The sequence below is a fragment of the Pleurodeles waltl genome, chromosome 9 (genome assembly GCF_031143425.1).
Source record: "Pleurodeles waltl isolate 20211129_DDA chromosome 9, aPleWal1.hap1.20221129, whole genome shotgun sequence".
Lineage (NCBI taxonomy): Eukaryota > Metazoa > Chordata > Amphibia > Caudata > Salamandridae > Pleurodeles > Pleurodeles waltl.
The window spans coordinates 153,274,795-153,302,615 of record NC_090448.1 but is presented as its reverse complement, the minus strand read 5'-3'; the positions used below and the strand labels follow the sequence as shown (position 1 = coordinate 153,302,615).

Genomic DNA, 27,821 nt, shown 5'->3' with positions numbered 1-27,821 from the left:
AAAAAAGACCTTGGTTCTCCCTCAAAATCACCTACACATCTTACTCTAGATGATGTCATGGAGGAATTGCGTGCACTAAAGCCCTTTATGATGGACACTAATGCCTCTTTGCAACATATTGAGGAGCAATGGTCCCAACACGAACAACAAATTTGTACTCTGGAACAGAGAGTTAGTGACCTTGAAGGTTGCAGCACTGTCAATCCTCAGGTCTCTAAAGACATAGCTCAACTTAAAAGGCTTACTGAAAACTTAGAAAACAGAAATAGGAGAAATAATCTTCGCCTTTTTGGGATTCCAGAAGGTTCTGAAGGCTCTAACATGATTGCATTCCTTCAAAAAGCAATACCTTCAATTCTTTGCTTGCCTCCTACCTCTTCCTTCTCTATCCAACAGGCACATCGTTTAGGTCCACAGACTTCAACTGGCCCTCGTGCACATCCTAGAGGAATTATTATTCTCTTTCTCCAATTTACTGACTTGATGCAAATACTCTCGGAAGCCAAAAAGATGGGCTCATTGCTATGGTCAGGTCAAAGTGTTTTTCACACAAGACTTCTCTCCTGCTACAGCTGCACATCACAAACAGTTTTTGGACTTACGTTCACAACTCAAATCCTTGAATATTCAATATGGTCTTCTTCACCCATGCCTTTTCAAAATTACATTCAAGGACAAATCTTACTCGTTTGAGGAACCTTCAGCACTACAAACGTTTATTAACCAACACAAAACAGAAGCAATGGAACTAGGAGCATCTGCAATTACTTGAAGATATAATTTAATTTGTCTTTAATGTCCTTTCTTTTCTTTTTTTCTGGACAGTTTAATAGTAATGGTTATGTTTAATATTTATAGCCATGGTTTTCCTTCTCTGCATCTTATTTATATATATATATATGTATATATATATATATAATTCTTCAACAGATGGACTGATGGCCATCAGACGGCTGCACCGACCCCGTCGGATATATCCCAAAAATTCAATACGCTCGTATTCAGTTCAAAGATTTATTTGCTTCCACAGGTAACACAGAGTCCTGAAATGCAGTGTCTGTCAACGTGTTTCGGCAAAACGCCTTCTACTGGACAGTTTGGCTGCAAAGCCAACATCATTTATATGCAAATTCAAAGTCCTTCATTTCTTTCCATGACACCCTAGTGTGATATAAAACAGCGGCCATTTTAACATGCAACAATCATTGTTTAAATATAACAGTTGATAAAGGAATCACCTACATTCATAAGACTATTGTTTTAAGAGTTTAGAATTAAAAGGTAACAAATAAGGTATACATATCACTTATAAGGCCAAAACACATGTTATTATTAATGTACCATTCATTCAATCTGATGGCAGTTATCAATTGATTATGTGTTGACAGAAAATATATATATAAATAATTCGATTAATTCATCATTGAAACCACGTTTTTCAATAGTTCCGATCAGCCTATACTCAATCATCATGTCAGATGTTGTGTAAAGTATGCTTGAAAATGTATTTCTAAAACGTTATATTATTCTCTGCAGGTATATCGTTATTAGATGTCGTTTTTTCAATTAGTGAACATCACCATTCAAATAACAATTTGATAAATATTACAAAAGTTATATATATATTTTATTTTTTAAGATAGTGTTCTTTGTGCAATCCTCATGTTCCTTTCCCAACTGTATCCCTTTCTCACCATCCAAACTGTTCTCCTACACGTTCCACTGGTAATCTTTGATTTTTATTGTTTTTCATGTCACAGTCCTTTACTGTAGTTATTACGTTATTTGGTCTCCTGAATGGTACATTTTTTGTTTTTTATGTTTTTTTTCTTCCATGAAACTCGCCTTCATATGTTTTAATATCTAATATTACTTTTCTTGTGCTGAAGCCACTCTTGCCTGTCTTTTCAGGTTCTCCGCTGTCCCGCTACCTTTCGGGGTATTCACTTTCTATCTTGTTTTCTTTAGCTTTCGTGGACTTTAGTCCCTGTATTGCCACATCCATGTATATACAACTTCTGGAGGTCATCTTCCTCCTTTTCTTTACTATCTTGTTTCTTTCCCATTTCTTTGCTTTTGAAAAATTGATATGCCTAGTGTTTTCCTTGTTACAGCAGTTGTTTATTAATACTTCTTGTTATGCAACTTAGAACTGTTGCTTGGAATGTTAAGGGGCTTAAACACCCCATTAAACGTCAGCGTGTCTTATCTCACCTAGCTCGTTTGAAATGCCACATTGCTTTGTTGCAAAAGACTCACCTCAACAACTCTGAGGCAGTTAAGCTTAAAAAACAATGGGTGGGGGACATTTTCTACTCCCCTTCCATCACAAACAAAAATGGGGTAATTCTACTCGGTCATAAATCTCTCAAACCTACCATAATTTCACAGCATCAAGATACAGAAGGTCGCTGGGTACTTGTTACATTTACAATTGACAATATTTCTCTTACTATCCTAAATATATATGGCCCCACACATCCAGATCCAAATTTTTGGAAGAATCTTTCACATATTGTCTCTGAACATTCCTCAAACAATTTACTAATAGGTGGTGACTGCAACCAAATTCTCGATCCATTTTGGACAGAAGTTCCAAGTCTGTTTCATTCCACATGACTCCCACAAAGCTTTTAAAAAACTTTGTTTTACAGCATTCTCTCTCTGATTCCTGGAGAGTATGCAATCCTGACCTCTTGGAATACTCTTTTTTTTCTCCTACCCACCATTCCCATTCCAGGCTTGATCATATCTTTCTGAGTAAAGGTTTATTGCAACATATGGTCAACTCTGAAATCGGTACTATTTTGATCTCAGATCACGCACCTGTGATTACTGACCTTGATCTTTTTCTTAATGGTTCAAAAACATCTTCATGGAGGTTTAATAACTCTCTACTTTCAGATGCTACTTTTATCGCTTCTTACAGTAAGTTTATAGAAGAATACTTTCACATCAACATTAGTGATCAACTATCATTTCATTTTGTGTGAGATGCATTCAAAGCAGCCTCTAGGGGTTTCATCATAAGTTACGCTCACTAAAAAAAAAAGTCTGCTCAACAAAAATCGACTTCCATCCTTGGAAATATAAAGTCCCTAGAACATGAATACTGTACTCACAAAACTAGTAAATCACACCTTGAAGCACTAGTCTCAGCTAAAATGGAGTTTAACCAATATACCACTGAACAAGTATGCAGCACCCTCCTGAAAATAAATGGCAGATATTATGGTGGTAACAATAAAGCTGGTTCTCTTCTAGCTCGATATTCGAAACAAAGAAAAGAAAAAACAACTATTAAATCTATCACAGATAACAATGGTGTTAAACACTTTAGAGATAAAGATATAGCATTGTGTTTCGCTTCTTACTATAAGGACCTGTACACTCCAGAACACATACCAACAGCTGAATCTCTCAAACAATATTTCTCTAATCTCAAACCAAGAGACCCATTGCAGATTGACCTCTCATCTTTAGACCAACCCCTACAACTTACTGAACTATATACAGCTTTACAAACTCTCCCCAAGGGTAAGGCTTCAGGCCCAGATGGCTTCACAGTAGAATTATTTATTCAGTTTGCTAAGTCTCTTTTCCCCAAACTCTTTCAATTACTTAATCATTTTGTAATGTCAGGTTCTGCATCTGGCTCATTTACGGAGGCCATGATTTCTCTTATTCCCCAAAAAGATCAGGATGCGACTGACTGTAAAAATTATTGACCCATATCTTTAATTAATATTGATTGTAAACTCTATGCCAAAGGTTTAGCTCTCCGTTTACTCCCATATATACCGGACCTTATTGATTCTCATCAATCTGGTTTTATGCCTAATAGAAATGTAGCAGATAATTCCCATACTTTTTTAAATATTATTAACTAGGCATCTAAACTTAAGATTCCTCGGGCAGCTTTATCATTGGATGCGGAAAAGGCCTTTGATAGGGTCTACTGGGGTTTCTTGTCGAAAGCATTGGAATGGCATGGACTAGGTACTAAATTCCAACATTTTATATCCATTATTTATTCCTCACCATGTTCCTCGGTTATAACAAACGGTATCCGATCTCCTTTTTTCCCTCTTAAAAGGGGTAATCATCAGGGATGCCAATTATCTCCTTTACTATTCATTTTGGCTCTCGAACCTTTTCTATACCAATTAAAAACGTCTGAACAATTTACGGGGTTTCAAATTAATAATGCACACATCAAATTTATGGCATACGTTGATGATATTCTTTTGTTCATTTCTCACCCTGACACTTCTCTTCCTGCATTCCTGCATGAGCTCAACTTATATTCTGATGTATCTGGTTATAAACTTAATATAGACAAAACAGTGGTCTTACCACTTAATGCTCACTGCACTGGCTCTGTATTCCTTGATGCAGGATTATCTTGGAATTCTTTGAAGATTAAATGCCTGGGTGTGTGGTACTGCACTACTCTCAAGGATACATTAAGGACTAATTTAGAAATCTTATCTGCAAAGCTTGTAGATCTCACACAGAAATGGTCTCCGTTATATCTCACGTGGTGGGGCCGCTTGGACACCATTAAGATGATGCTTCTCCCTATCATTAACTTCTTCCTTATGATGCTTCCTATTAAGATACCTAAACAATTTTTTAGTTCAATTGATAAAATTCTATTCAAGTTCCTGTGGAACGGTAAACAATCCCGAATCTCTCTCTCGAAATTAAAACTTCCTAAAGTACAAGATGGAGTTAATTTCCCTGACTTTATAACTTATCATAAATCTTTTGGCATTAAGCAAATACAACCCTATTTATCTACACTCAATGATGCCCCTAAAAAGCTATGGTTCTCTTTGGAAGAAACATTTATTTCTCCCTTTTCCCATAAACATTATATTTATGTCTAACCCCCCAAAATTCTGGTTGCCCAGCACTATCTCCCATTCAGTCAACGTACTGGAACCTTTTTTTATTTTGCATCTTACCCCCATTAATCAATTCTTTAACAGTCCTATTTGGCACAATAGTTCGCTTAGGAAACAAGGTAAAAGCTTGTGTTGGAAGGCTTGGATGACTAAAGGTATTCTTCTCATTTCTCAATTATATCATAAAGACTATCATCCCTTTTACTACTCTCTCAGCAATTTATAATCTCCCTATTCGCATGAAATCCCAATATATCATTCTTTCTACTCTAGTCCAAGAGGCCCTCAATAAACTTATACATCATAATCATTCTTCTCTTGCATCATCTCTACACCCGATTGTAACTTGTAATTATCCTAGGGCAGCAGGAATTTATAAACTTTTAAGAACGTCTGTTTCACCTAGACTCAAATCACCTACTGAGACATTGTGGGAATCAGATCTTGGTGCTGTTTGGGCAACTTCTTTATGGGATAGAATATGTTATAAGATACATTCCACTGCACGCACTGCAAGCCTCACACAGACCCTATATTATTTTTTTTATAATAGACTTTTCTACACTCCTGTACGCCTTTACAAACTCAAACTTGCACAAAATGACAATTGTTGGCGCTGCCACACTCAGCAGGGTACTGACTTTCACATGTTTTTTTCCTGTCCATCCCTATCTACTTTTTGGTCCTCAATATGGTCCCGCATTTCAGCAATAGCTCAGATCTCCTTACCAATGTCATATGAATGACTGTTTTTGGGTGGCATACACGATATCTGGAGTTCATTCAGGCCTCTTAGAAGTAATAATAGAGATTGCAATAGAAAGCAAAAGGTCCACCAATTTTCCAACTGGAAATCTTCAGAGAACATTACTCTCAGACAGTGGTGGAATTCTGTATGTTATCATCATAGACTTTACAGCTACAAGCTTGATTCAACAGGAACTTTCTTCAAACGTCATCAGCTATGGTTGCCATTAAGTAACTATCTCTCACGCACTGCGAAGGAAATTGATTTTTCTCCTCCTTTTTAAAAAATGTCAATATATTTCCTGTTTTTCTTCTTATATATACTTATTTCATCTTACATTCGCTGTAACTAATGTCTATTACCTCTCTCTCCACATGGCTAACACTTGATTCCCTTTTCTATTCCTATGGCTCTTCTCCCTCTCCCTCTCTCTTTCTTCTTTCTTTATTCATACTTGGATTTTTCGATACTATATTGCTGTATATGCCTAACTCATGTACATGTTTAATATGCATTTATAAGTACAATATTCCTTATGCATATATATTCACAACTGCATATCTCTGTACTGGCAATGTTAAGTTAATGTTCTTGTACTTGACTCAATAAAAAACGTCTTTAAAAAAAAAAAAAAAAGATGTTCCAGATATCACCGGCTGTAGAATATCAATTACCTCAAAATTGAGGTTTCTGATGCTTTTCAACCTGATGCCTACTGTCAAGTAAGGATATACTTTTTAGGCCAATATTGAATAACAGATATCATTTACTGTCTAAAAATTCCTGAATCAGATCAGAAAAGCTGGGAAGTACAGATCATAGATCTGCATTACCAAGAGATGTGAAGGCTGACACTGAATGGTGCATCCGCAGAATCCCCAATAACTACCTAAAGAAGCTCAACCCACCTTCGTCAGAACTATCAGCAAAATAAAAGGCTCCATTGGTCAGAATAACCTTGTATATTGAAATGCTGATAGTCATGTCCAGTACTATTATTCTTGAATGTTTAGATAAAGCCCTAGACTGTGCATTTATGTGGGAGTCAACTGCTGCATAAATAATGCTACTTCGTGGAGCCAAATTGCAGGAGACAGGCACCCAGAAACACATGTACTACCTGTAATCATAGCTTTGCTGCCACAGCATCCTGCATTACCAGGGACTTCACTCTGCCAACTCCTTTTAACATCACAAAAATCTACACTAGAGAAACAACCTGGACTTTATTTCATGTACTTTTTTAGATGCCCAGTATCTAAATTGGATCCCAATTTTCCTTTTTCTCCTTATGGAATAAGAACACATCTGGAGTAAAACCCCATATTCCATTTATCTCATTGCACTTTTAGAGCTCAACTTTATAAGCCTCTCTGAAACATTTGGTAAAAGCTTACCTCTGTCTAGTATCCCTTAATTGTGGTCCCATACAACACATTCTTCTGAAACAATTCTACCGACTGCACACACTGTTCCCTTTCACACAGCAAGAGCATTCTCTTTGCTGGTTTTTCCCAGTGTTTGTAAAATTTCCGTGCACTACTATATACGGTATTCTTACTGCATCAGTGACAAGACTTATGTAGGTCCCTTACTATTGCACAGGACCTCCGAAATTCACTCTTCTGGCTTCCACAAAAATACCTTTTAGGACTTCTGCAGATCGGCTTCTAACAGTTTATCCTTTTCTCTTCTTTCGGATTTATTTTAAAAACTGGTAGAAATGGGGTTTGGTTGGCTAGGGTATAACCTTCAGCCAGGCAGAACCCACCACTCTAGTCAGGGTAAGTAAGTTGCACACCAAAGAAACAGTTTTCCCTCATACAAAGCACAGGTTAAGGTAGATTCTGACAAGACAGAGGTACTTTTATTTGGTAAGGATCTCTGTTTTTGGTCAAATACTTGGTGGCCTCAGAATCTTGGCTCTCTCCCTTGTCTATCTGATAAAAAGGACACCTAAATTGTTGGCTTTGACAGAAAAGGATAAGTTACTTACCTTTAAATCCTAGTTCTCTTCCAGGGGTATCCTCATCAAAGTCATAAACATTGAATATTCCCGCCCTTGTGCGGGGACCCCGGAGCATATATAAAATATACACATATTATACATGTGTAACAAACAGTCATGCAGGCTATCATGTTAAAAACAGGCTAAAATGCTTTATTTCTATGAATTTTTTTTTTTTTGTTTTTCTATATTAAATACTACAATAGAGCATAAATATGTACCCAAGCTCCTAAAACTAGGCTTAGGGAAGTAAGCAGTAGCAAACTCTAGAGAAAAAAATAGAAAAAACTGCATTGAAAAACAATGAAGCATTCTTAGCCAATAGGCTGCATGCAGGTTAACACAGGAGAACCATAAAAACTTTGGCACCGTGCCTTTAAGACCCTGAGCACCTCCAGTATCCCACCATGCCTCAGGGGTGAAGGAAAGGTGACAGTTGGTTCACAGTTAGGTCAGTTCTTTTTACGGTGACAATTTGTATAACTGATTCAAAACACAGACTGTCCTGCACTTCTAGGAGACGTGCGTCCGGGGAGGAGGGTGGGTTGTTTATGACTTTGATGAGGATACCCCTGGAAGAGAACTAGGATTTACAGGTAAGTAACTTATCCTTCTCTTCCAGGGGATCCTCATCAATAGTCATAAACATTGAATAGATTAGCAAGCCCATCCCTAAACCCAGCGGACTGTCCGATAGAAGTGCAGGAATAGATATGTCTTACGCAAATAGATTTCTTAGAGAGGCCTGCCCCACTTGGGCATCCGCTCTTGCATCTGAGTCTAAACAATAATGTCTTGTAAACATATGGACAGACTTCCATGTAGCAGCCTTACAAATCTCAGATATCGGAACATTGTTAAGGAGAGCAGCAGTAGCCGCTTTACCCCTTGTGGAATGCGCTCTAGGCCGCGCTAGTAATTGTTTATTAGCTAGCTGGTAAGTATTAACAATACAAGAAACTATCCATCTTGATATTGTTCGCTTAGATGCTGCCTCTCCTGTCCTTAAATGACCATAGTTTACAAACAAGCGGTTAGAGTGTCTAATCGATTTTGTCTTGTCCAGATAAAATTTCAGCACTCTTTTCAAGTCTAATGAGTGCAATGCTTTCTCTGCCGGAGTCTCCGGATTGGGAAAGAACGTCGGTAAAGATATGGTCTGATTAATATGGAATTCGGACACCACCTTCGGAAGGAAAGATGGGTGAGTTCGTAGAACCACTCTATTGTCATGAAAAACCGTGTACGGTTCTTTTGAAGACAAGGCCTGGATCTCACTGACCCTCCTCGCTGAAGTAATGGCCACTAGAAAAGCTGTCTTCCACGTAAGGTGTTGTAAAGAGGCCTTATGTATAGGCTCGAAAGGAGGGCCCATAAGTTTTGCCAGGACTATGTTCAGTTCCCATGGAGGAGAAGGCCTCCGAATTGGCGGAAAAACTTTCTTCCAACCTTCTAAGAAATCCTTGACTACAGGTTTTGTAAAGAAGGATTCCTGAGACGGTGACTTGCGATAGGCTGTAATAGACAAATGTACCTTAATCGATGATACCTGCAGACCGGACTTCGCTAGATGAAGCAAATAGGACAGTATGACATCCTCCTGCGCCCGTATGGGATTATGACCTTGCCAACAGCACCATATGTAGAATCTCTTCCACTTAAAAGCGTAAGAACGCCGCGTGGAAGGCCGTTTGGACTCTTTCAAGATGTTCATGCACTCCTGCGAGAGCCCTAGGTGCCCATACTGCAGGAATTCAGGAGCCATGCTGTTAAGCTCAGAGAGGGTAGGTTGGGATGTAGAATCTTGCCCTCCATTCTGCTCAGAAGATCCGGTCTGCACGGCAGCCTCCTGTGAGGTTGTTCCAACAGGTTGAGGAGATCCTTGTACCAGAATTGACGGGGCCATTGTGGCGCTATAAGAATCATTCTGGTCCTGGATCTGTAAAGTTTGCTGATCACTGCCGGAATGAGGGGAATCGGCGGAAAAGCGTAAAGAAATATCCCTGACCAGTCGATCAACAGGGCATTCCCTCGAGATCCTGGACGGTAGAACCTGGATGCGAAGTCTAGGCATTTCTTGTTTACTTCGTCTGCGAAGAGATCCAGTTGAGGCCGGCCCCATTGCGCGAAGATGTATTCTGCGACTTCGCCGTGTAGGACCCAATCGTGAACGTCCTCCAGGTGTCTGCTTAGAAAGTCTGCTTCCACGTTCTGCTGACCTGGCAGGTGAACTGCTGTAATTGACATTCCTCTGGCCAGGAGCCAATGCCATATCGCTTGGGACTCTCGCGATAGGGGTAGGGACCTCGTTCCCCCTTGTTTGTTCAAGTAATACATCGTGGTTGTATTGTCCATCTGTATCAAGAGAGTTTTCCCCTGAATTAGCGGTATGAAAGACTTGAGAGCCAGATGGACCGCTCTGAGTTCTAGCAGATTGATGTGGTACTGCTTTTCCTTGTCTGACCACAGACCCTGCGCTTGAAAAGGACCCAGATGAGCCCCCCATCCCTGAAGAGATGCATCCGTTACTAGGGTGTCGGATGGAAGCACCTGGTGAAACGGAGCACCCACTGACAGGTGAGGTCTGTGCATCCACCATTTCAATGACTGAAGTGCTACCGCCGGTAGCCGCACCGTGTCCTCCCAGCGACCTGTTCTTTGGCTCCAGTTGGTCTCCAATGCCTCTTGGAGGGGTCTCATGTGGAGTCTGGCATTTGGGACAATAAAAATGCACGATGCCATGGAGCCCAGCAGTGATGTCACCTGACGTGCCGTAGGTGCGCTGGCTCTCAACAGGTCCTGGCACTTCCTGTCTATTGAGGATAGTCGTTCCTCCGAAGGATACACTTTTTGGAGTTCTGTGTTTATGATAGCTCCTAGGTAGTGAAGATTCTGCGTTGGAATCAAGGTTGACTTCTGGTAATTGACCTGAAGACCTAGAGCTTCGCAAACTCCTAGTACAATGTCCCGATGGCTTCTCGCCTGCTCTGGAGAAGAAGCCTTTAGTAGCCAGTCGTCTAGGTATGGATATATGTATATCCTTTGTCTTCGGAGATGTGCCGCCACCACTGCCATACATTTCGAGAAAACTCTTGGGGCAGATTTCAGGCCAAAGGGTAGAACTCTGAACTGGTAATGCTGTAACGCTACTCGGAAGCGCAGGCATTTTCGATGTTTGGGAGCTATTGGGATGTGAAAGTACGCATCCTGCAGGTCGATGGAGCACATCCAGTCTCCCTGATGCAGTTGAGGGAAAATCTGGTGAAGCGCTAGCATTCTGAACTTCTGCTTCCTTATGAATTTGTTCAGCAGCCGTAGGTCCAGAATTGGCCTGAAAACGCCCTCTCGACCCTTCTTTGCCACTAGAAAGTAAGGGGAGTAGACCCCCTGTCCTCTGTGTGCAGGTGGAACCTTTTCTATGGCATTCTTTTTTAGGAGGGCGAGAGCCTCCTTGCGTAGCAAGCTGAGATGAGATGGATTGTCTTTGGTTGGTGGCAAGCATGGTGGAGGTTGTTTGAAAAGAAGAGAATAGCCATGTTCGACAATATTGAGCACCCATTTGTCTCTTGTGATAGAGTGTCACTCGTGAAGATAAGCCGTAATACTTCCCCCCACCGGAGTGGTGTACAGTGTCGAGGGAAGCGAGATTTCATTGCTTGGTGGGTGCTTTCGGAGTGGACTGTTGAGGTCTACTTGACCCTCGCTCCCTTGTGTTTCTCCGTTGAAAAAGAGGGCGTCCCTTTCGTTGCTGTGACCTTTGTGACCAATGAGGGGTTTGAACCCTCTGCTGGAAAGGGCGTCTGTCATACGGCCTGTACCTCCGCCTGAAATCTTTCTTTCTTTCGAGGCCCACCGCCTTCATGGTATCCACCTCGGTCTTCATGCGGGCCATCTCCTCGTCTGCATGGGCACCGAATAGAGAGTTCCCGGCAAATGGGAGATTCAGGATGCGTTGTTGTGCTTCCTGTTTCAAGCCAGTGAGCCTCTGCCAGGAAGATCTCCTCGCACAGATACCATGTGCGTACCCATGAGCAGCCAAATCCGCCCCATCTGCTGCCGCGCTGATAACCTGGTTGGATACCAGGCATCCTTCTTGTAGTATCTCCTGGAAATCTTGTCTGTCTTCTCTGGGCAATTTTTCTGTAAATCTACTGAGGGAGTCCCACAGAGAACGATCATACCTGCCCAGGAGCGCAGACGCACTGGAGACCTTCATTGCTGAAGCCGCCGTCCCACATATCTTTCTCCCTAGAGAGTCTAGATGCCTGCTCTCTTTATCCGGGGGCACCGTGGATGAAGATGCCACCGAGTGGGTCTTTCGGGCGGCAGCTATGATAACCGAGTCCGGTGGCGGATCCTTTCTAAGGAATAAAGGGTCTTGTTCTGGAGCCTTGTATTTCTTGAGAATTCTAGCCGGGGCAGACTTAAGCGAGGCTGGGGCCAGAAAAGTGTCCATGGTTGGCTGCAACAAGCCAGGCACTAGAGGCAGCAACTTTTTCGACGCTGATCTCTGTTGTAGAGTCTCAAAGATGACCGATGAGGAGGTAGATGGTTCTGGAACCTCTATGTTGAGTTTCTGCGCTCCTCTTAGCAACACCTCGTTGAATGTGGTGATGTCATCCACCGGTGAGACTCTAGCAGGTGGTGAATCTGTTAGGGTGGGTGAGTAACGCCCAACAGATGAACCTGATGAAGACCAAGAGGGTGATCTTCTTCTTGACCGCGACCTGGATCTTCGTTGAGAGCGAGACCTGCTGCGAGACGCTGTAGCGGAGCGTCTAGGCCTCGCGGTCGGTTGGCGAGGAGCTGAATTTGCCCGTTCTGCCCTGGCTGTCGGTGATGGCGTTCTTGGCAGGGAGGCAGTAGGTGAATACATTCGCGAATATTGCGAATCTGGGGAGGCCGCTGGTCTGTTGAGGCTCTCCAGCCATCTCGGAGATAGATTGATGGGTGAGACATGCCCAGATGATGCCGCTCTTGACCGAGAAGAGTCGCTCGGTATGGAGACCACTGGAGATGGCGCCTTGTCCGGCGTGGGGCGATGTTCTGCTCGACGTCGATGGCTGTTTCGACGTCGAAGGGCGCCCAGCCGGTTGCTCATGCCTCGACGTCGAGTGCCTCGACGTTGAGTGCCTTGATGTCGAACGGCGATCCTTGGACCTCGACCTGCTTGCCGTCGTGTGCCTCGACGTGGAGCGATGGGAGGTCGACGGCAGATGTCTCTCGTGCCGTCGTGGTGTTTTCGACGTCGTGTGTCCTGACTTCGGGGGGCGCACAGCCTTTGGCGGCGACCGGGGCACCGGCGATGGCTCGACGTCGATCGGCGGGTTGCCGTCGACTGAGACCTGCCCCTGCTCTGATGTCCCTCCGACGCCGTTCCCTTCGACATCGGGCGTGTCGCCGTCGACGGCGATCTATGCCGGTGAGACGGTGGTAGCGACGACGTCGATGGTGAACAAACAGGTACTTTCCTACCTGTCGACGTCGACCGGGCCATTCTCTCCTGAGAATGGCCTTCTGCCTGTCTGGGAAGTGAGGAGGACGATGTTCTTTGCCTCTCCTGAAGCCCATGTAGCCGGATTTTCTCTCTGTCTTTCAGAGTCCTCCTAGACATGTTCTTGCAGTACTTAAAATGTCAGGGCAGTGACTCTGAGGCAGGCACACTATGCACAGAGAGTGGGGATCTGACTGGGCCTTCTTCTTCCCACAAGCAGGGCATTTGACAAAAAGTGAAGGCATTTTTCTGTCAGAAAAAACCTTCCTAGCTCAGACAAAGGTGTTATTTGTCGAGCGAAAAGTGAAAAAACGCTTTCTGAAATAATTTTTCTGAGAAAAACTCAGAAAAACTGAGAGCTCAATGCTCCAGGATCCTCTCAGAAGAAGCCGGAAAAAAGAACTAACCTAACTGTGAACCAACTGTCACCTTTCCTTCACCCCTGAGGCATGGTGGGATACTGGAGGTGCTCAGGGTCTTAAAGGCACGGTGCCAAAGTTTTTATGGTTCTCCTGTGTTAACCTGCATGCAGCCTATTGGCTAAGAATGCTTCATTGTTTTTCAATGCAGTTTTTTCTATTTTTTCTCTAGAGTTTGCTACTGCTTACTTCCCTAAGCCTAGTTTTAGGAGCTTGGGTACATATTTATGCTCTATTGTAGTATTTAATATAGAAAAAAAAAAAAAAAAACTTCATAGAAATAAAGCATTTTAGCCTGTTTTTAACATGATAGCCTGCATGACTGTTTGTTACACATGTATAATATGTGTTTATTTTATATATGCTCCGGGGTCCCCGCACAAGGGCGGGAATATTCAATGTTTATGACTATTGATGAGGATCCCCTGGAAGAGAACTATATTTTGCAGACCATATAAATAAGGTCACCTCATATGGTTTCTTCCTGCTGCGAATCATGACGAAGATTTTGCTGTTCATCCCTTTGGACCTCCAAAAATCTGTCATTATTGTATTAGTCATTTCAAGGATTGATTATTGCAATGCTTTGTATGTGGGGATCCAACAAAGTGTGTTAAATAAACTCCAGATTCCTCAGAAGGCTGCAGCTGGACTGATTTTGAAAATGTAGTCCCGTTTCCAAGGCAATAATTAAACATCATTGGATTCTAATTTGCGAGAGGGTCTAGTTTAAGGCTTTTTGCTTGGCACACAAAGCCCTGCATAATGCTGTCCCGGAATACTTTAAATAAATCTTTCACTGTTACGCTCCAAAGCGTACACTTCATTCCTATGCAGCAAAAATGGTTGCCATTCTTAGACTTGATAGAGCCCGGAGGGGTGGGCGAAGTTTCTCGGTCTCTACTTATGAGCCACTGGAATTCCCTGCCCAGTAAACTTACAGTCCAATCAGATTTGCTACACTTCAGGAAATTATTAAAGACCTGGCTTTTTGCATGCGCAATCTCACATTAGATCTTGTTATCAAGTTGGATGCTGACACTAGCACCAAGACGCCTTCGGGCAAGCACGTGCATTTTGAAGTCAGTCAGTCAGTCAGTCACTCGCCCACCCACCCACCCCACCCCACCCCACCCCAACACCTGGTAGCATGGAACAGAGCAGTCAGACTTATCCCCAGAGATCATGTGTAAAGCATTTGTGCAACACCCTCACAGCAGTGACACAATGAGTACAACACAAAGAGACTCCACATGAGACTATAAAAATAGGTTTTTAGGTCATACTCATACAACATTAGACAAAGTTACATGAATCAAGAGTACTGTGAACACTATGTAAATCCTAAGATAATACTCGTCATACTGACATGGTAGGTATCTAGAATGTCATCAGAGCACGAAATGTAACAGATCATGAGGTGGAAAAAAAGTCGTGAATTGTCACCAGAGTGTAAGGACATAAATCCTGTTATGAAAACGGTACATTAATCACAAGGCAACATAAATCAAGGGTTGTGCATATCATGTAAGGACTGAGACAGCACTCGTTATTCTGATAGTGAGGTACCAAAACGATACACAACACACCCTCAGGGCATGAAATGCAACCTATGAAAAGACACAAAGGGAACAGTTACCTTGTCAGTGATGTGATTGTAAAATAACATGTCCCAAATGGTAACAGAAGCACCTGCACCCCTTATTAGGTGGTCTATAGTAATCTCAGCAACAACCCCACGAGGGGACCCTACAGCCGTCGGTCCAGTCAAAAGAAAAGAACATGATTACCAAAATGCATTTGCTCCTTCTAGGGCTGATACAGTAATATTCGGGGAAGGCATACCAGTGGTAAATGTACCCTTTGAAAGGGGAATCCTCCTGTCAGTCACCTTCGAGGTTGGATCACCCGCAATTAATGCAGCCGCTCATAAGAGGGTACACAGTGGGCGTGACCGCCCACAACTGCATCAGACGGCATTGTGCCAGCTCCCGGTATGTTCCAACCTGAAGAGCGCAAGCTTTGCCGAAGACAACTGTCGAATCCCTGGGAAGCTCTTCCTCCTTCTCAACAAGGAGCGCCAGGGCGGCGATGCCTGCAACTGGTGAATCGGCCAGGCAATGGGGGGTAAAAATAAAAGTGCTTACCATGTGCAGTTTTGTACAGATTAGGTCTTAGGTTTTGGGGCAAAAGTGAAGTGCTCCAGAGGCAATGCGATTGCAGGAACCTAGGGATAAGACACAGCGCTCCCCCCATGCTACACTCCTTGGGAGGCACTTGAAGGGCTTGAAGAGGGCAGGCAGACCAGTACAGCTAAGTAGGTGGCGGTTACTTCAGGTAGCCCAGCCGTGTTCGGTGAACCCAAAATCAGGGAGCAGGTGGCAGCAGGGCAGCAAGCAGAAAAGCAATTCAGTTGAGTCCTTTATGCCACCCAGCAGCAGCAGGACAACAGCAGAAGAGCAGTCGAGGTGAGTCCTTTTGCAGCTCAGCAGTTCATCAGTCTCAATGCTCTCCCCATTATGGAGTCAGAGCCCCTGTACTTATACTCTAAAATGTCTTTGTTCAGGGAGTAACTTCAAAGGGAACCCTTTCAAGTGAAGCAAAACACCCTTTAAACCCATCCCTGTATCAAGATTTCAGTAGGGGGAAAACAGCCTATTATGTGAGGGCAGGATACAGCCTACTGACGTACAAGATCTGGACGACCCTCTCTCTCCCCAGCCCAGGATGACTGTCCGTATGCAGATGCCTCTTTTGTCACACCAAGTCTCTCCTGTGTGATAGACGTCTGGAAAGTATGCACCAAGTGTAGCTGTCACTCTGCCACAGACGTGGATTGGAGTCAGGCTTCAAAGTACCAGAATTATAAGCACAAAGAAATGCCCACTTACTAAAAGTGGCATTTCAAAAATAGTGATGTAAAATCCACTTACACTGATAAGCAGGATTTCTCCATGAAAATCCCGCCTTAGGGGGTACTCCATATTTTAATCCATAACAATAAGGGGGCCATACCTACAAAATCCTCCAGGAACCCCATTCCAAGTTCAAGGTGAGAAATAAAACTTGCCGTACTTAATGGAATGGCTAAAGGATGGCAAATAAACTTGTTCTTAACAGCCTGTAGTTTCCCTGGAGCAGCACCCTCCCCCAAACACCTGAGCAAGGTGAATGAATTAAGTGCTGGGAAGATGGGAAAGTGTTCAATTAGCTCGACGGACATGTGAGTGTTGTAAATGCAAAGTTGCCACTGTTTCACTTAATGATGGTCTGGCACAAATGGAAAAGTGTGGACTGCAGCCCATTCAAACCCCCTGGGGAATAACAATTCAGAATTCCTGACTCCTGAAATTACTGATATCACATGTATCAGTAATCTCACGATGGCAGAAATTCAACAGCGTTTCTGGTCATCCTCCCAAGTGTGCTCTAAAACATGCAATAATACCACACTAGATTGTTGTGATAATTTTCTCTGTTTGGTTATTTTCCTACGGGGATATGTTAACAGGTTTTACCTGTTGGATTGTAGGGGAGGGACAAAAAAAAAAAAAAAAAAACACTTGCGTGACTTATTTCTGCATCCCCTGTAATTTGCATTCAGGCTGGAAGCTGGCTCTCTGCAAGATGTTAGATTTGGATACCCATACTTAAAGTTTGTGTTCCCCCTCAGACCACACTGGGTGAAACAGGTAACCACATTTTGTTAAACATAAGTATGTGAGATAGAAATACCAAGAAGGCGAAATGGTTAGGCCCAGAATCGTGTGGGAGTATCATCTCTGAATTTTTATATTTTGAAATAGGGCCATACATGCTTCAGATTCTGTACTGGATACATGCGTGTACATACATGTGTTTCTACTCTGTTTTTTAAAAATGTTTTCTCCTCCTTTTGTGTACTCAGATTACATATTACATATAAATATCTAAAAAAAGTGGATTTTTACTTGAAAACCTCTTCAGTAACAGCCAGGGCACAGAATGATAGTTTCTTTTCAGAGACGAAGCAATCTGAATGGATCACCATTCCACCATATTTTCAGCATATAACTTGTAAGCGTGCAAATTAATGGTAAAAGAGTATGAGAAACTCACACTATCTCTTTCTATTCTGGGCTTCCAAACACTGACTTGGTAATAAAATACTCCTGTAAAAATATATTTTTTAAAATGTTTTATTCACTTTCATAAAAATATACATGCTAAGCTTTGACCAGTGCAAGTTCCTAAGTACAATGTAGGGTTTGTACTATGATCACATCTTGTAGCAATGCGAGTAGCAACAATAGCAATTACAACAAAGAATAAAATGGGGCCTTCAGTAAATCCCTTCAGTAATAGTACACTACTTAATCAAAGTAGTTAAATTAGGCACCTAGTAAGGAATCATCTATTGTACACTTGGCTGTCATATCTATACCACATTAACACAGAGACCAACCACTTTATTCCTCATTGCTAGAACCAGCTTCAGAGCTGGAAGAGTTCTCATCGTTAAAGTTATCAGGAAGGAGTCACCATGCCGTAATCGCATCCATAGTGCGTTCTTCAGTGCCAGTCAGGCGCATGTGGGTCTCCTCAGCTACCCCCCCATTCAAGGAAGTCCCGAAGTCACACATTCAGGACTAGCAACCTAGTGCACATCCAGCCAATGGCTACTCTCCGTTTGGCTAATAAGAGCAAGTTGAGCGAGCTTGTACAGTAGTCTCCGCCCTTTAGGTTGTTTCATCACATCCAGGAGCCCACTAGGTTGTTTTACCACTCCCAGGAGACAAGCTATTAGAGTCAGAGGGATCACTATACTGGTGGCTCTTGTAATGTTGGGAACCACTTCCTTAAAAATCCCTGAATCTCAGCACAGTCCCAGGATAGATGCAAGATGTAAGCCCCCAAGTCTCCACACTATGCACATTTAGCCTCTTTAGAAGGGTCAATTCTGTTCAAGTGACACTCCTGTAAAATATTTGACAATTTTGCTGCACGCGGGCTTGATGGCTCAAGCTTGCAGTTGCCCGAGGAGTGCATCTCACAAACGCAGATTAGCCTGTTTTCTAAATGGGGGGTCGTATCCCCGAGTCTTTTGAGGCCCTCCTACTGGTGCTTACATCCCTCCTTTCGGACAGGGATACTAGTTTCAGCGCAGGCGTTTCTTTTGCATTCTACTGTGACTCGAGTTTTCCAGATATCCATTTTCACATGCTGCCAGCTCTTGGGCTGAAATGGAGGAACAGCAATGCAGAACTATCAGGGGCATAATGTTACATTATTTAATGTAAAGAAAAACTACTCGGACCCCAGTAACTTGTAAAGGCTCCTACGACATCATCTTAGTTCTCCGACCATGTGAAGGTAGGCAGGGCTTACGCCAGAACCTTTGCAATCCAATGTAACTTTTGTCCATATCTTTTAATCAAAAGAAAATAAGTATATAAAGCATTTTTATTTTGTGTGTACTATTAAATAATAATAATGTATTATTATGTCCTTAAATAATAATGTTTCAGTAAAATGTTTGTATTTAACAGTACAACATTAAAATACTTGAAATACATTTTTCTCAAATTTTCAATGACAACATAAATCCAGAAATACCTGGTGGCAATTCTGAGGTGCAAATGTCATAATTTAAGAGTGGCTCCTGAATTTATGTGACATTTAAGACATTTTGTTTACTTATATCCCAATGAAAGAGAGTGGTCTAATATCCTGTGAGGTCATCCTTTTTGATCACTGCATATGGCATCAGTTCCTGCAGGTGACTGCTTGACAGCGCATTCAAGGATATTTGTTGCATTCATCGCTCTCTTGTTATTATTTTTATTACTGGCATTTTTTCTGCAAATTTTAGACTGTCTGCTGGATTCTGGACCCAAGAAGTTAGCATTGCCATTCTCTGTCCAGTTCTCAGTTTTCAGGGCAGTTTATTGCTCCCCTTTTCTTTTTCTCATCTTTTCATTTGTGGAAGATCTTCTTCCACAACTTGTAAACTAGGATGTATTAGGCCCGTTGGGCTTTTTCCTCTTATTGAGATTTCTACGGAGATACCACTCATCTTTCATGTTGTTCTGTTGTAAGCAATGGCATCGTGGCTACAGGTGATAGTCAATCTTTCCTCTGGCAAGTCTGAAAGGAAGAAAAGGTGTCTATAGCAATTGAAACCTAATCAAGATGCATTGATTTGGATGAGGAGGCCTCGTAGAGACGTGGTTCTTGCGCAAGTTTACTACTGTGGTGAATACATAACTGAGACCCCCAAAATCCTCCTTAAAACAAAGAGCTGCATTATCATCAGCACATTATCTGAACGTCTAACCATCTGATGTAGTTCAATTCACCATCAGGACATAAACTTAACTTCTAACCATCTGATGGAGTTAAATTAATCTGAGCAATCATTTCCCATGTGCACTCGCTCTAATATCATTATCATTTACAAAAGGCAGGTTTATGAGGAGCCTTTCTAAAGGAGTTCTGCAATCTGACCCTTAGCCTGCAATCTTCAACACAAAATTGTTATCATGCGACATCTACCTTTAAATTGAGGCAAAGGTCATTTCGTAGAACACAAAACTCTTAAAGTTGTTAAAGTTCATATAACATGTAAAATTTTCACCCCCTCATACAACGGATTTTTTTTGTCTCAAAATCTCAACATATACAAGCCTTTAAACCAATCCCAGCTTTTTCTGCATCATTGATTATCGCCTGATCACTGCCATGAATAGGAGCAGGAGATGTACCATTAACGTCAGAAGAACCCCAAACCCAGATGTAAGCCAAATTAAGTTCCTTTACTGATCTATGTTGCATTTGGAAGGTGATGCCAGGCCAGATAAACGGTTTCACCTTGTACAGATGAGTGTTAGATATCATTGCACTCATGCCGGCTAAAAAAACTAAACAAAAAGTTGAACAGTCAAACTGTTGACTGCGGAGTTGGCCACCGTAAAACAAGTGTTAATTAGAGAGAACGTGGCACAATTTATTGCCTTTCCACTGAATATGGTATACCGAGAAACATGCATTCATCTGCATGATTGCTGAATGTACATAAGGAATGCATTAAAGATACATACCTTTTGACATTGTACTCTCTTTTTGGAATAAGTTCGTTCTGAAATAAATGAGAAGTCTAATTAACTATTTTAGGATTAAAAGCAGCATTACCACATAAAATAGATACAAACAGTACTATTCACTAGTTGCCCTTGCACGCTTATTTTTTCACTTTACTATTGCAATAGCGATGTCATAGTTACGAGTTTTTTTGCACACATACAGGCACTCTTACATATGCAACAAATATACTTACTTTCTTTAAAAAGTATGTACCAAACCATTTTTATGCTGCTGATGCCTTTCCGACTACACTGCATTAGAAACTCCTGCGCTAAAGATTTCAGCGCACAGCTTCGCAGATTTTTCTGTCTGCTATGGTAGGCAAAAGGCTGCATTCAACAGGATACTAATAATTCGTTTTATTACATAGTGCTTTATGCTGTAGTGTTGCAATTTCTGTGCATGTTAACACATAGTATTGGACATTTAATAGGAATTCATGAAAATAGGACATGTGAAAGGCAGAGTTGGCAAAAGATGAAAATATAAAACAAGTATGAAAAAATTGTTAGGCAGTCTAAAGTGACCCACAAAGAAATGGATAAATATAAACTTTAAAAGTTTGCGCTAACAAGCAAGAGATGGCGGGGAGAGGAACATGAGACTGTGCAGGGGTTTCCCCCAAAACACAAAGTGCTATAGGATATGGTTCACACATATAAGATAGTTACTTGGACTGTCCGGGGACTTGTCTTGGAGGGTATGTACAGCAGCATAGAGTGCTGTCCTACCTACGTAGGTAGGGGATACACATAGCATGCATTCAAGAAACGCATTTGGTCGTTGAGGCATATTGTAAATTAAGAAAGAAATGGACGTGCTAGCAGTACTCATTGACATATTCATCTTATGCCCGAGGGGTGTCTGTGAGGGTGGCTCCTTAAATGCCGTTTAAATTACAGTACTCGGAGGTACCAACGGTAGATATCTGATGGTAGATATGTCACGGTCGAGGGAACGCTGGATGGCGTGAAGCTCTGTCTGCTGAATGTGTACACCCCTAATAATGATAGCAAAGACTTCTACCTGTGTGGACATATAGAGGGTAATGTACCCGACAGCACAGGAATACTCTGACACACACCACTTATAGTAGACTGGACGGGGTGCTGGGGACTGACGCTATGGCTTCTACTGTGGTTTTGGCCAAATACATGGGTAGATATTTATCTGATCACTTTCCCTTGCTCCTGGAGCTACTGGGGCACGGGTCTACACATGGGACCACCGACTAGAGGCTGCCCCCGATTCCTTACATGATCAGATGCATAGGGAGTCGCTGGGGGAAAGGCTGATTGTAGGAAGTTGGCTCTGTATACACTATCTCAAAGTGAGAGATAGTGTGCACAGAGTCCAAGGGTTCCCCTTAGAGGTTGATAGTGGCAAAATTAGATAATACTAATGCTCTATTTTGTGGTAGTGTGGTCTAGCAGTAGGTTTATCCGAGGGTAGTGTTAAGCATTTGTTGTACACACACAGGCAATAAATGAGAACACACACTCAAAGGCTTAACTCCAGGCCAATAGGTTTTTATTTAGAAAAATCTTCTTTCCTTAATTTATTTTAGAACCACAAGATTCAAAATTCAGGTAAGTACATAAATTGTAAGGTGCTTGGCATAGGTAAATAGGGAACTTTGAATTAAAACAGTAGTGTACACAGTTTTGGCAAAAATGAAATAAGCTATTTTAAAAGTGGACACTGCAAAAAAAAAAATCAACAGTTCCTGGGGGAGGTAAGTATTGGCTAGTTTCTCAGGTAAGTAAAGCACTTACAAGTTCAGTCTCCAGGGCATAGGCAGCCCACCATTGGGGGTTCAAGTCAACCCAAAATACCCAGCACCAGCAACAGAGGGCCGGTCAGGTGCAGAGGTCAAAGGAGGGCCTAAATAGCATAGGCGCCTATGGAGAATAGGGGTTCTCCGGTACCTGTGTCCTCGGGGAGCAGACCAGGGGTGTTTTGTAGAGCACTGGGTAGTGGGGGGGGGGGCGTCTGCTGGTCACTCCTGCACCGGTAGATGGTTTCTCTCGGGCCTGGGGGCTGCGGTGCAGCGCTTCAAGGCGTCAGGTTCCTTTGTTTTCGGGCAGTCGCAGTCAGGGGGAGCCTTCGGATCCTCTCTGCAGGTGTTGCTGCGGGGGTGCAGGGAGGTCGTCTCAGGGTGTCCACATCGTGGGAGTCGCCTGGGGGTCCTCTCTGCAGTGTTGGTTCTTCTGGACCCGAGCCGGAGGCGTCAGGTGCAGAGTGTTGGGGACTCGCGCTTCCGGAGTGAGGATGGAGTCCCTTTAAAGATGGTTGTATCTTGGTTTCTTGGACAGAGTCGCTGTCCACTGGAGTTTCATGGTCCTTTGGGTGCAGGTCAGTCCTCAGAGGCCGCTGGTCACGCTGGATGTATCGCTGTGCAGGTTCTTTGAGTCTGGAGACAGGCCAGTAGTGCTGGGGTAAAGTCAGTTGTCGTCTCTGCGGGGATTTCAGGTCAGCAGTCCTTCTTGTTTCAGGTTGCAGGAATCTGATTTCCTGGGTTCAGGATCGCCCCTAAATACTCAATTTAGGGGGGTGTTTAGGTCTGGTGGGCAGCAGCCAATGGCTATTGTCCTAGAGGGTGGCTACATCCCTAATCCTATTGGGGAGAATTCTTCAAAACAAGATGGAGGATTTCCTAAGGCAGGGGTCACTTCAGCTCAGGACACCTTAGGGACTGTCCTGACTGGAGGGTGACTCCTCCTCCTTGTTTTTCTCGCTATCTCCTCCAGACTTGCTGCCAAAAGTCGGGGCTGTGTCCGGAGGGGCAGGCATCTCCATTCGCTGGAGTGCCCTGGGGTGCTGTAACACAAGGTTTGAGCCTTTGAGGCTTAGCACCAGGTGTTACAGTTCCTGCAGGGGGAGGTGTGAAGCACCTCCACCCAGTACAGGCTTTGTTCCTGGCCACAGAGTGACAAAGGGACTCACCCCATATGGCCAGAAACCAGTCTTGATGTGGCAGGTGGGCAGAAACTGGTCAGCCTAGCACTAATAGTTGGACTAGTATACAGGGGGCATCTCTAAGATGCCCTCTGTGCGTATTTCTCAATAAATCCCACACTGGCATCAAGAGAAATGTGATACCAGACTTCTCAGTATTCAGTGTAGCCATTATGGAACTGTGGAGTTCTTGATTGACAAACTCCCAGACTATATACTCTTTATGGCTACCTTGCACTTACAATGTTCAAGAATTTGCTTAGACACTGTAGGGGTATAGTGCTCATGCAAATATGCCCTCACCTGTGGTATAGTGCACCCTGCCTTAGGGCTTTAAGGCCTGCTGGAGGGGTGACTTACCTATGCCACAGGCAGTGGGTTGTGGGCATGACACTCTGAGGGGAGTGCCATGTCGACTTAGTCATTTTCTCCCCACCAGCACACACAAGCTGTGAGGCAGTGTGCATGTGCTGAGTGAGGGGTCCCCAGGGTGGCATAATACATGCTGCAGCCCTTACAGACCTTCGCTGGTCACAGGGCCCTTGGTACCATGGGTACCATTTACAAGGGACTTATCTGTGTGCCAGGGCTGTGCCAATTGTGGAGACAAAGGTACAGTTTAGGGAAAGAACACTGGTGCTGGGGCCTGGGTAGCAGGGTCCCAGCACCTTTTCAATCATCACTAGCATCAAAAAAAGGCAAAAAGGTGGGGGGTAACCATGCCATCAGAGGCATTTTCCTACACAGATGGAGTCTGTTTCCTACAGAGATGGGAACTTGGGTTCCGCAACACTAATGTGTGCAGGGTATCTATTGAGTACTGTGTGTGTTGTTGGCATTTTAGGATGGCGCTGGAATTTATTAACCAATCGTCTAGCTAAGGGAAGACATGTATGTGGTGTCTTCTGAGGTATGCCGCCACTGCAGCTTGACATTTTGTGAACACTCTTGGTGCAGTTGTTACTCCAAAGGGTAGTTCTTTGAATTAGTAGTGGGTGCCCGATATTACGAACCTTAAATATTTGCGGTGAGCTGGATGTATGGGAATGTGAAAGTAAGCTTCCTTCTAACGAGGTCATGCAATCTTGTTTTTGTAACAGGGGAATGACGTCCTATAGAGTGACCATGTGAAAATGTTCTGACAGGATATATAGATTTAGAGGTCTGAGATCGAGAATGGGTCTGAGAGTACCATCCTTCTTTGCTATAAGTATAGCGAGTATACTCCTGTCCCTTGCTGTGAGATGGGAACCATTTCTATTGCCCCCCCTTGAGTAATAGAGATTGTACCTCTTGATTTAGTAGAATAGTGTGTTCTGGAGAGAGACTGTGAGAACGAGAGGGGAATATTTGGTGGAGCGGAGATGAGCTCTAGGCATGAACCATTACGGATATTTGAAAGAACCCATTGATATGTGGTGATGTTTTGCCAGTGACAATGGAATGGTTGCAGTCTTCCTCCCACAGGAGACATATGGGATTGTGGGATGTTTGGGAAGTCATTGTTTAGTGAGTGTGGAAGCACCCTTTGAGACTGCAAATTTTCCTCTGACCCTGACATTTTGTCCTCTGTAAGAGTCTCTAAATGACCCTCTTAAGTAGTACTGTTGTCCTTGCTTTGGATGGGAGGTGGAAGCCTCTGAAGTCAGGGTTTTAAAACCTCCACTAAATTGTGGTTTCCGAAAGGAACCCCAAAATGGTGTGGTATAAAGGGCTTCCAGGCTTTTGCTGTGTCAGTCTCTTTCCTGAGTTTTTCAATGGTTGTGTCCACCTCTGGTCCGAAGAGTTTCTGTTTGTTAAAAACTACATATTAAGGACCGCCTGTGGAATTTCAGATTTAAAACCTGAGGACCTCAACGATGCAGGTCGTCTAATTGTGATGCTGGTATTAATTCCTCTAGCTGCAGTGTCAGCTGCATCTAGAGCAGACCTAATCTGAATATTTGTTATGGCCTGACCCTCTTCACACAATTTGCTGCTCCCGCTTTTGGTGTTCTTTGGGCAGGTTTTGCAAGAATTCTTGCATCTTATCCCAATGTGCCCTGTCGTACCTTGCCAACAGGGCCTGGAAATTGGCAATACACCATTGGTTGGCTGCTTATGTTGCCCCCTTTTGCCCGCAGTATCACATTTTCTGCTTTCTTTGTCAGGGGGTGGAGTATCCCCCGAAGACTGACTATTGCCACGCTTCCTGGCTGCAATGACCACAATAGAATCTGGTAGTAATTGGTGTGTAATATAAGTTTGATCTGTTGGTGCAGGCTTATATTTTTTGTCAATCCTCGGTGTTAGAACCCTAGGTTTAACTGGTTCTTTAAATATTTCCTCTGCATGCCTAAGCATACCAGTAAGCATTGGTAGACACTGTTATTGCTTATGAGTTGAGGATAGCGTATTAAAAAGAAAATCCTCTTCTAAAGGTACTGCATGCATTTATACCCCATGGTATGCAACTGCCATAGATATTACTTGGTTATAAATCGTACTATCCTATGGTGGGGATGGTTTAGTAGGGTAGAGATCTGGATCATTAGATGGTAGAGGATCCAAGTCGTACATGTCCCATGGGTCTACAATGTCTCCTTGTGAATAAGTATGACTGTGATGGTGGTGGAGTGATAGGTTGTGGTGAAAAAGAAAGCTGTGGTGAATGTTGTGGAGAAAGATGAAGAGGTTTTGGCTTTTCCTTCCGCTTGAAAATGTTTGCCGGTGGTGGGGCAGTATCAAGAGTCTCTTGAAATGCTAGCTTTCTTTTAGTCTGTGGAGGCGGAGAAGTAATCATTTTTCCAGTCTGTTTCTAGATTTATATTCTTCTCTGCTTGCTGTCCATAGCCTCTAAAATAGGATTAATGTCAGATTCCTCCATTTTCTGTTCAGAGGTATGTTTTGTTCCCTTAGAGGAATGTTCAGTGAATGTTTTGGGCACCTGCTTCATTCGAGCTGAAAGTCCTGTTTCCTCTGTATAGGGTGATGATTCGGCTCCGGAGACGAACTGAGGTGTTTCAGTTCTGAAGCTGTTGGCAGAGGTTTTGGCTCCTAAGCAGAGCGTACTCTTTCCAGATCTGATGATTGTGGGTGTCTGCTCGGTTCGGAGGTTTGAATTTTTCGGCTTGACCCAGACACTGAAACATGCATGGTAAAGTGTTGATGGAGTGTTTTGGCCTTTTTCTGCGCCAAACCCAAGGTTGGTCGGTCGACAATTAGTCTTTTTCAGGTGGAACCATGTCTTGACAGCAGTGATGAACCCAAGGCCTTGCCTGATTTTTTAAAAGTGGGTGTTGGGGTAGGTGTACTCACATACTGCGCTGCTGCTATCGGCTGGCTGTCGTTGTCTGAACCGTGTTCAGAGGCGGAATCTGGGATTGCACCTGCTGTCTGTGCCTGCTCCTCTTCGAGGGTGTCAGTGGTGGACTCTGTGTGCTTGGACGCCACCTCCAGTCTTCGTGCCCTTCGATCGCGTAGCATTTTCTTTGATCGAAAAGACTGACACGCCTCACAGCTTTCCTCACGATGTTCTGGAGAAAGGCAGAGATTAGAGACCAAGTGCTGGTTGGTGTAAGGAAATTTAGCATGGCACCGAGGACAGAATCGGAATGGAGTCCGATCCATCAGGCTATGACGCAGTAGGCCCAAACAGGCCAAAGGAGGGCACGAGCACCTAAAAGGGCATTTCCTTGATCCCGATGGTACTATTGGATTGAGTGCAGAAGAAACCACGTGCGGAACAATACCAGCGGTATAAGAAAGGTTTGAGATAATATAGAGTTTCTGAATCGAAAGGCCTGGAGCGAGAGGGAACACTTCCAAAACAGACAGCGGAAAGAAAACAATCTAACAAAGGAGTCAATGCCCATGTGCACCGAGAGGAGGAGTCACTCAATCCTGTGACTCAAAAAAAAGACTTCTTTAAAGAAAAACAACTTGTAACACTCTAAGCCCAACACTAGGTGGCAAGATATGCACAGCATCAACAACTCTTTAACTACAGGAGCATTTCCTGTAGACCTGAAAAAGGCATACATACGACCGTTATTAAAGAAAACAAACCTAGACCTGCAAGACCCCAACAAGGCAAATTGATAGAAAGAGCAGCATTCGTCCAGAAGTCACAATTCATTGAAGACATTTCTATACTTTCAGACTTCCAAACTGGATTCCGCAC

General features: G+C 43.2%; 1 protein-coding gene across 2 annotated transcripts in view; it reads right to left on the bottom strand.

The window, feature by feature from the left end:
* Window positions 1-27,821, bottom strand: part of CCDC66 (coiled-coil domain containing 66) — a 236,185-nt gene that overhangs the window by 21,509 nt on the left and 186,855 nt on the right. Inside the window, exons 16-17 of one of the 2 annotated variants that reach the window (XM_069206458.1) lie at window positions 20,659-20,696; window positions 19,590-19,705 (exon numbers count right to left, since the gene is read on the bottom strand). In XM_069206458.1, the coding sequence (XP_069062559.1) occupies window positions 19,672-19,705; window positions 20,659-20,696 (72 nt within the window). In that variant the 3' untranslated portion in view covers window positions 19,590-19,671. Of the gene's footprint in view, window positions 1-19,589; window positions 19,706-20,658; window positions 20,697-27,821 lie in introns of those variants that run through there. The other variant, XM_069206457.1, reaches the window with a different exon arrangement.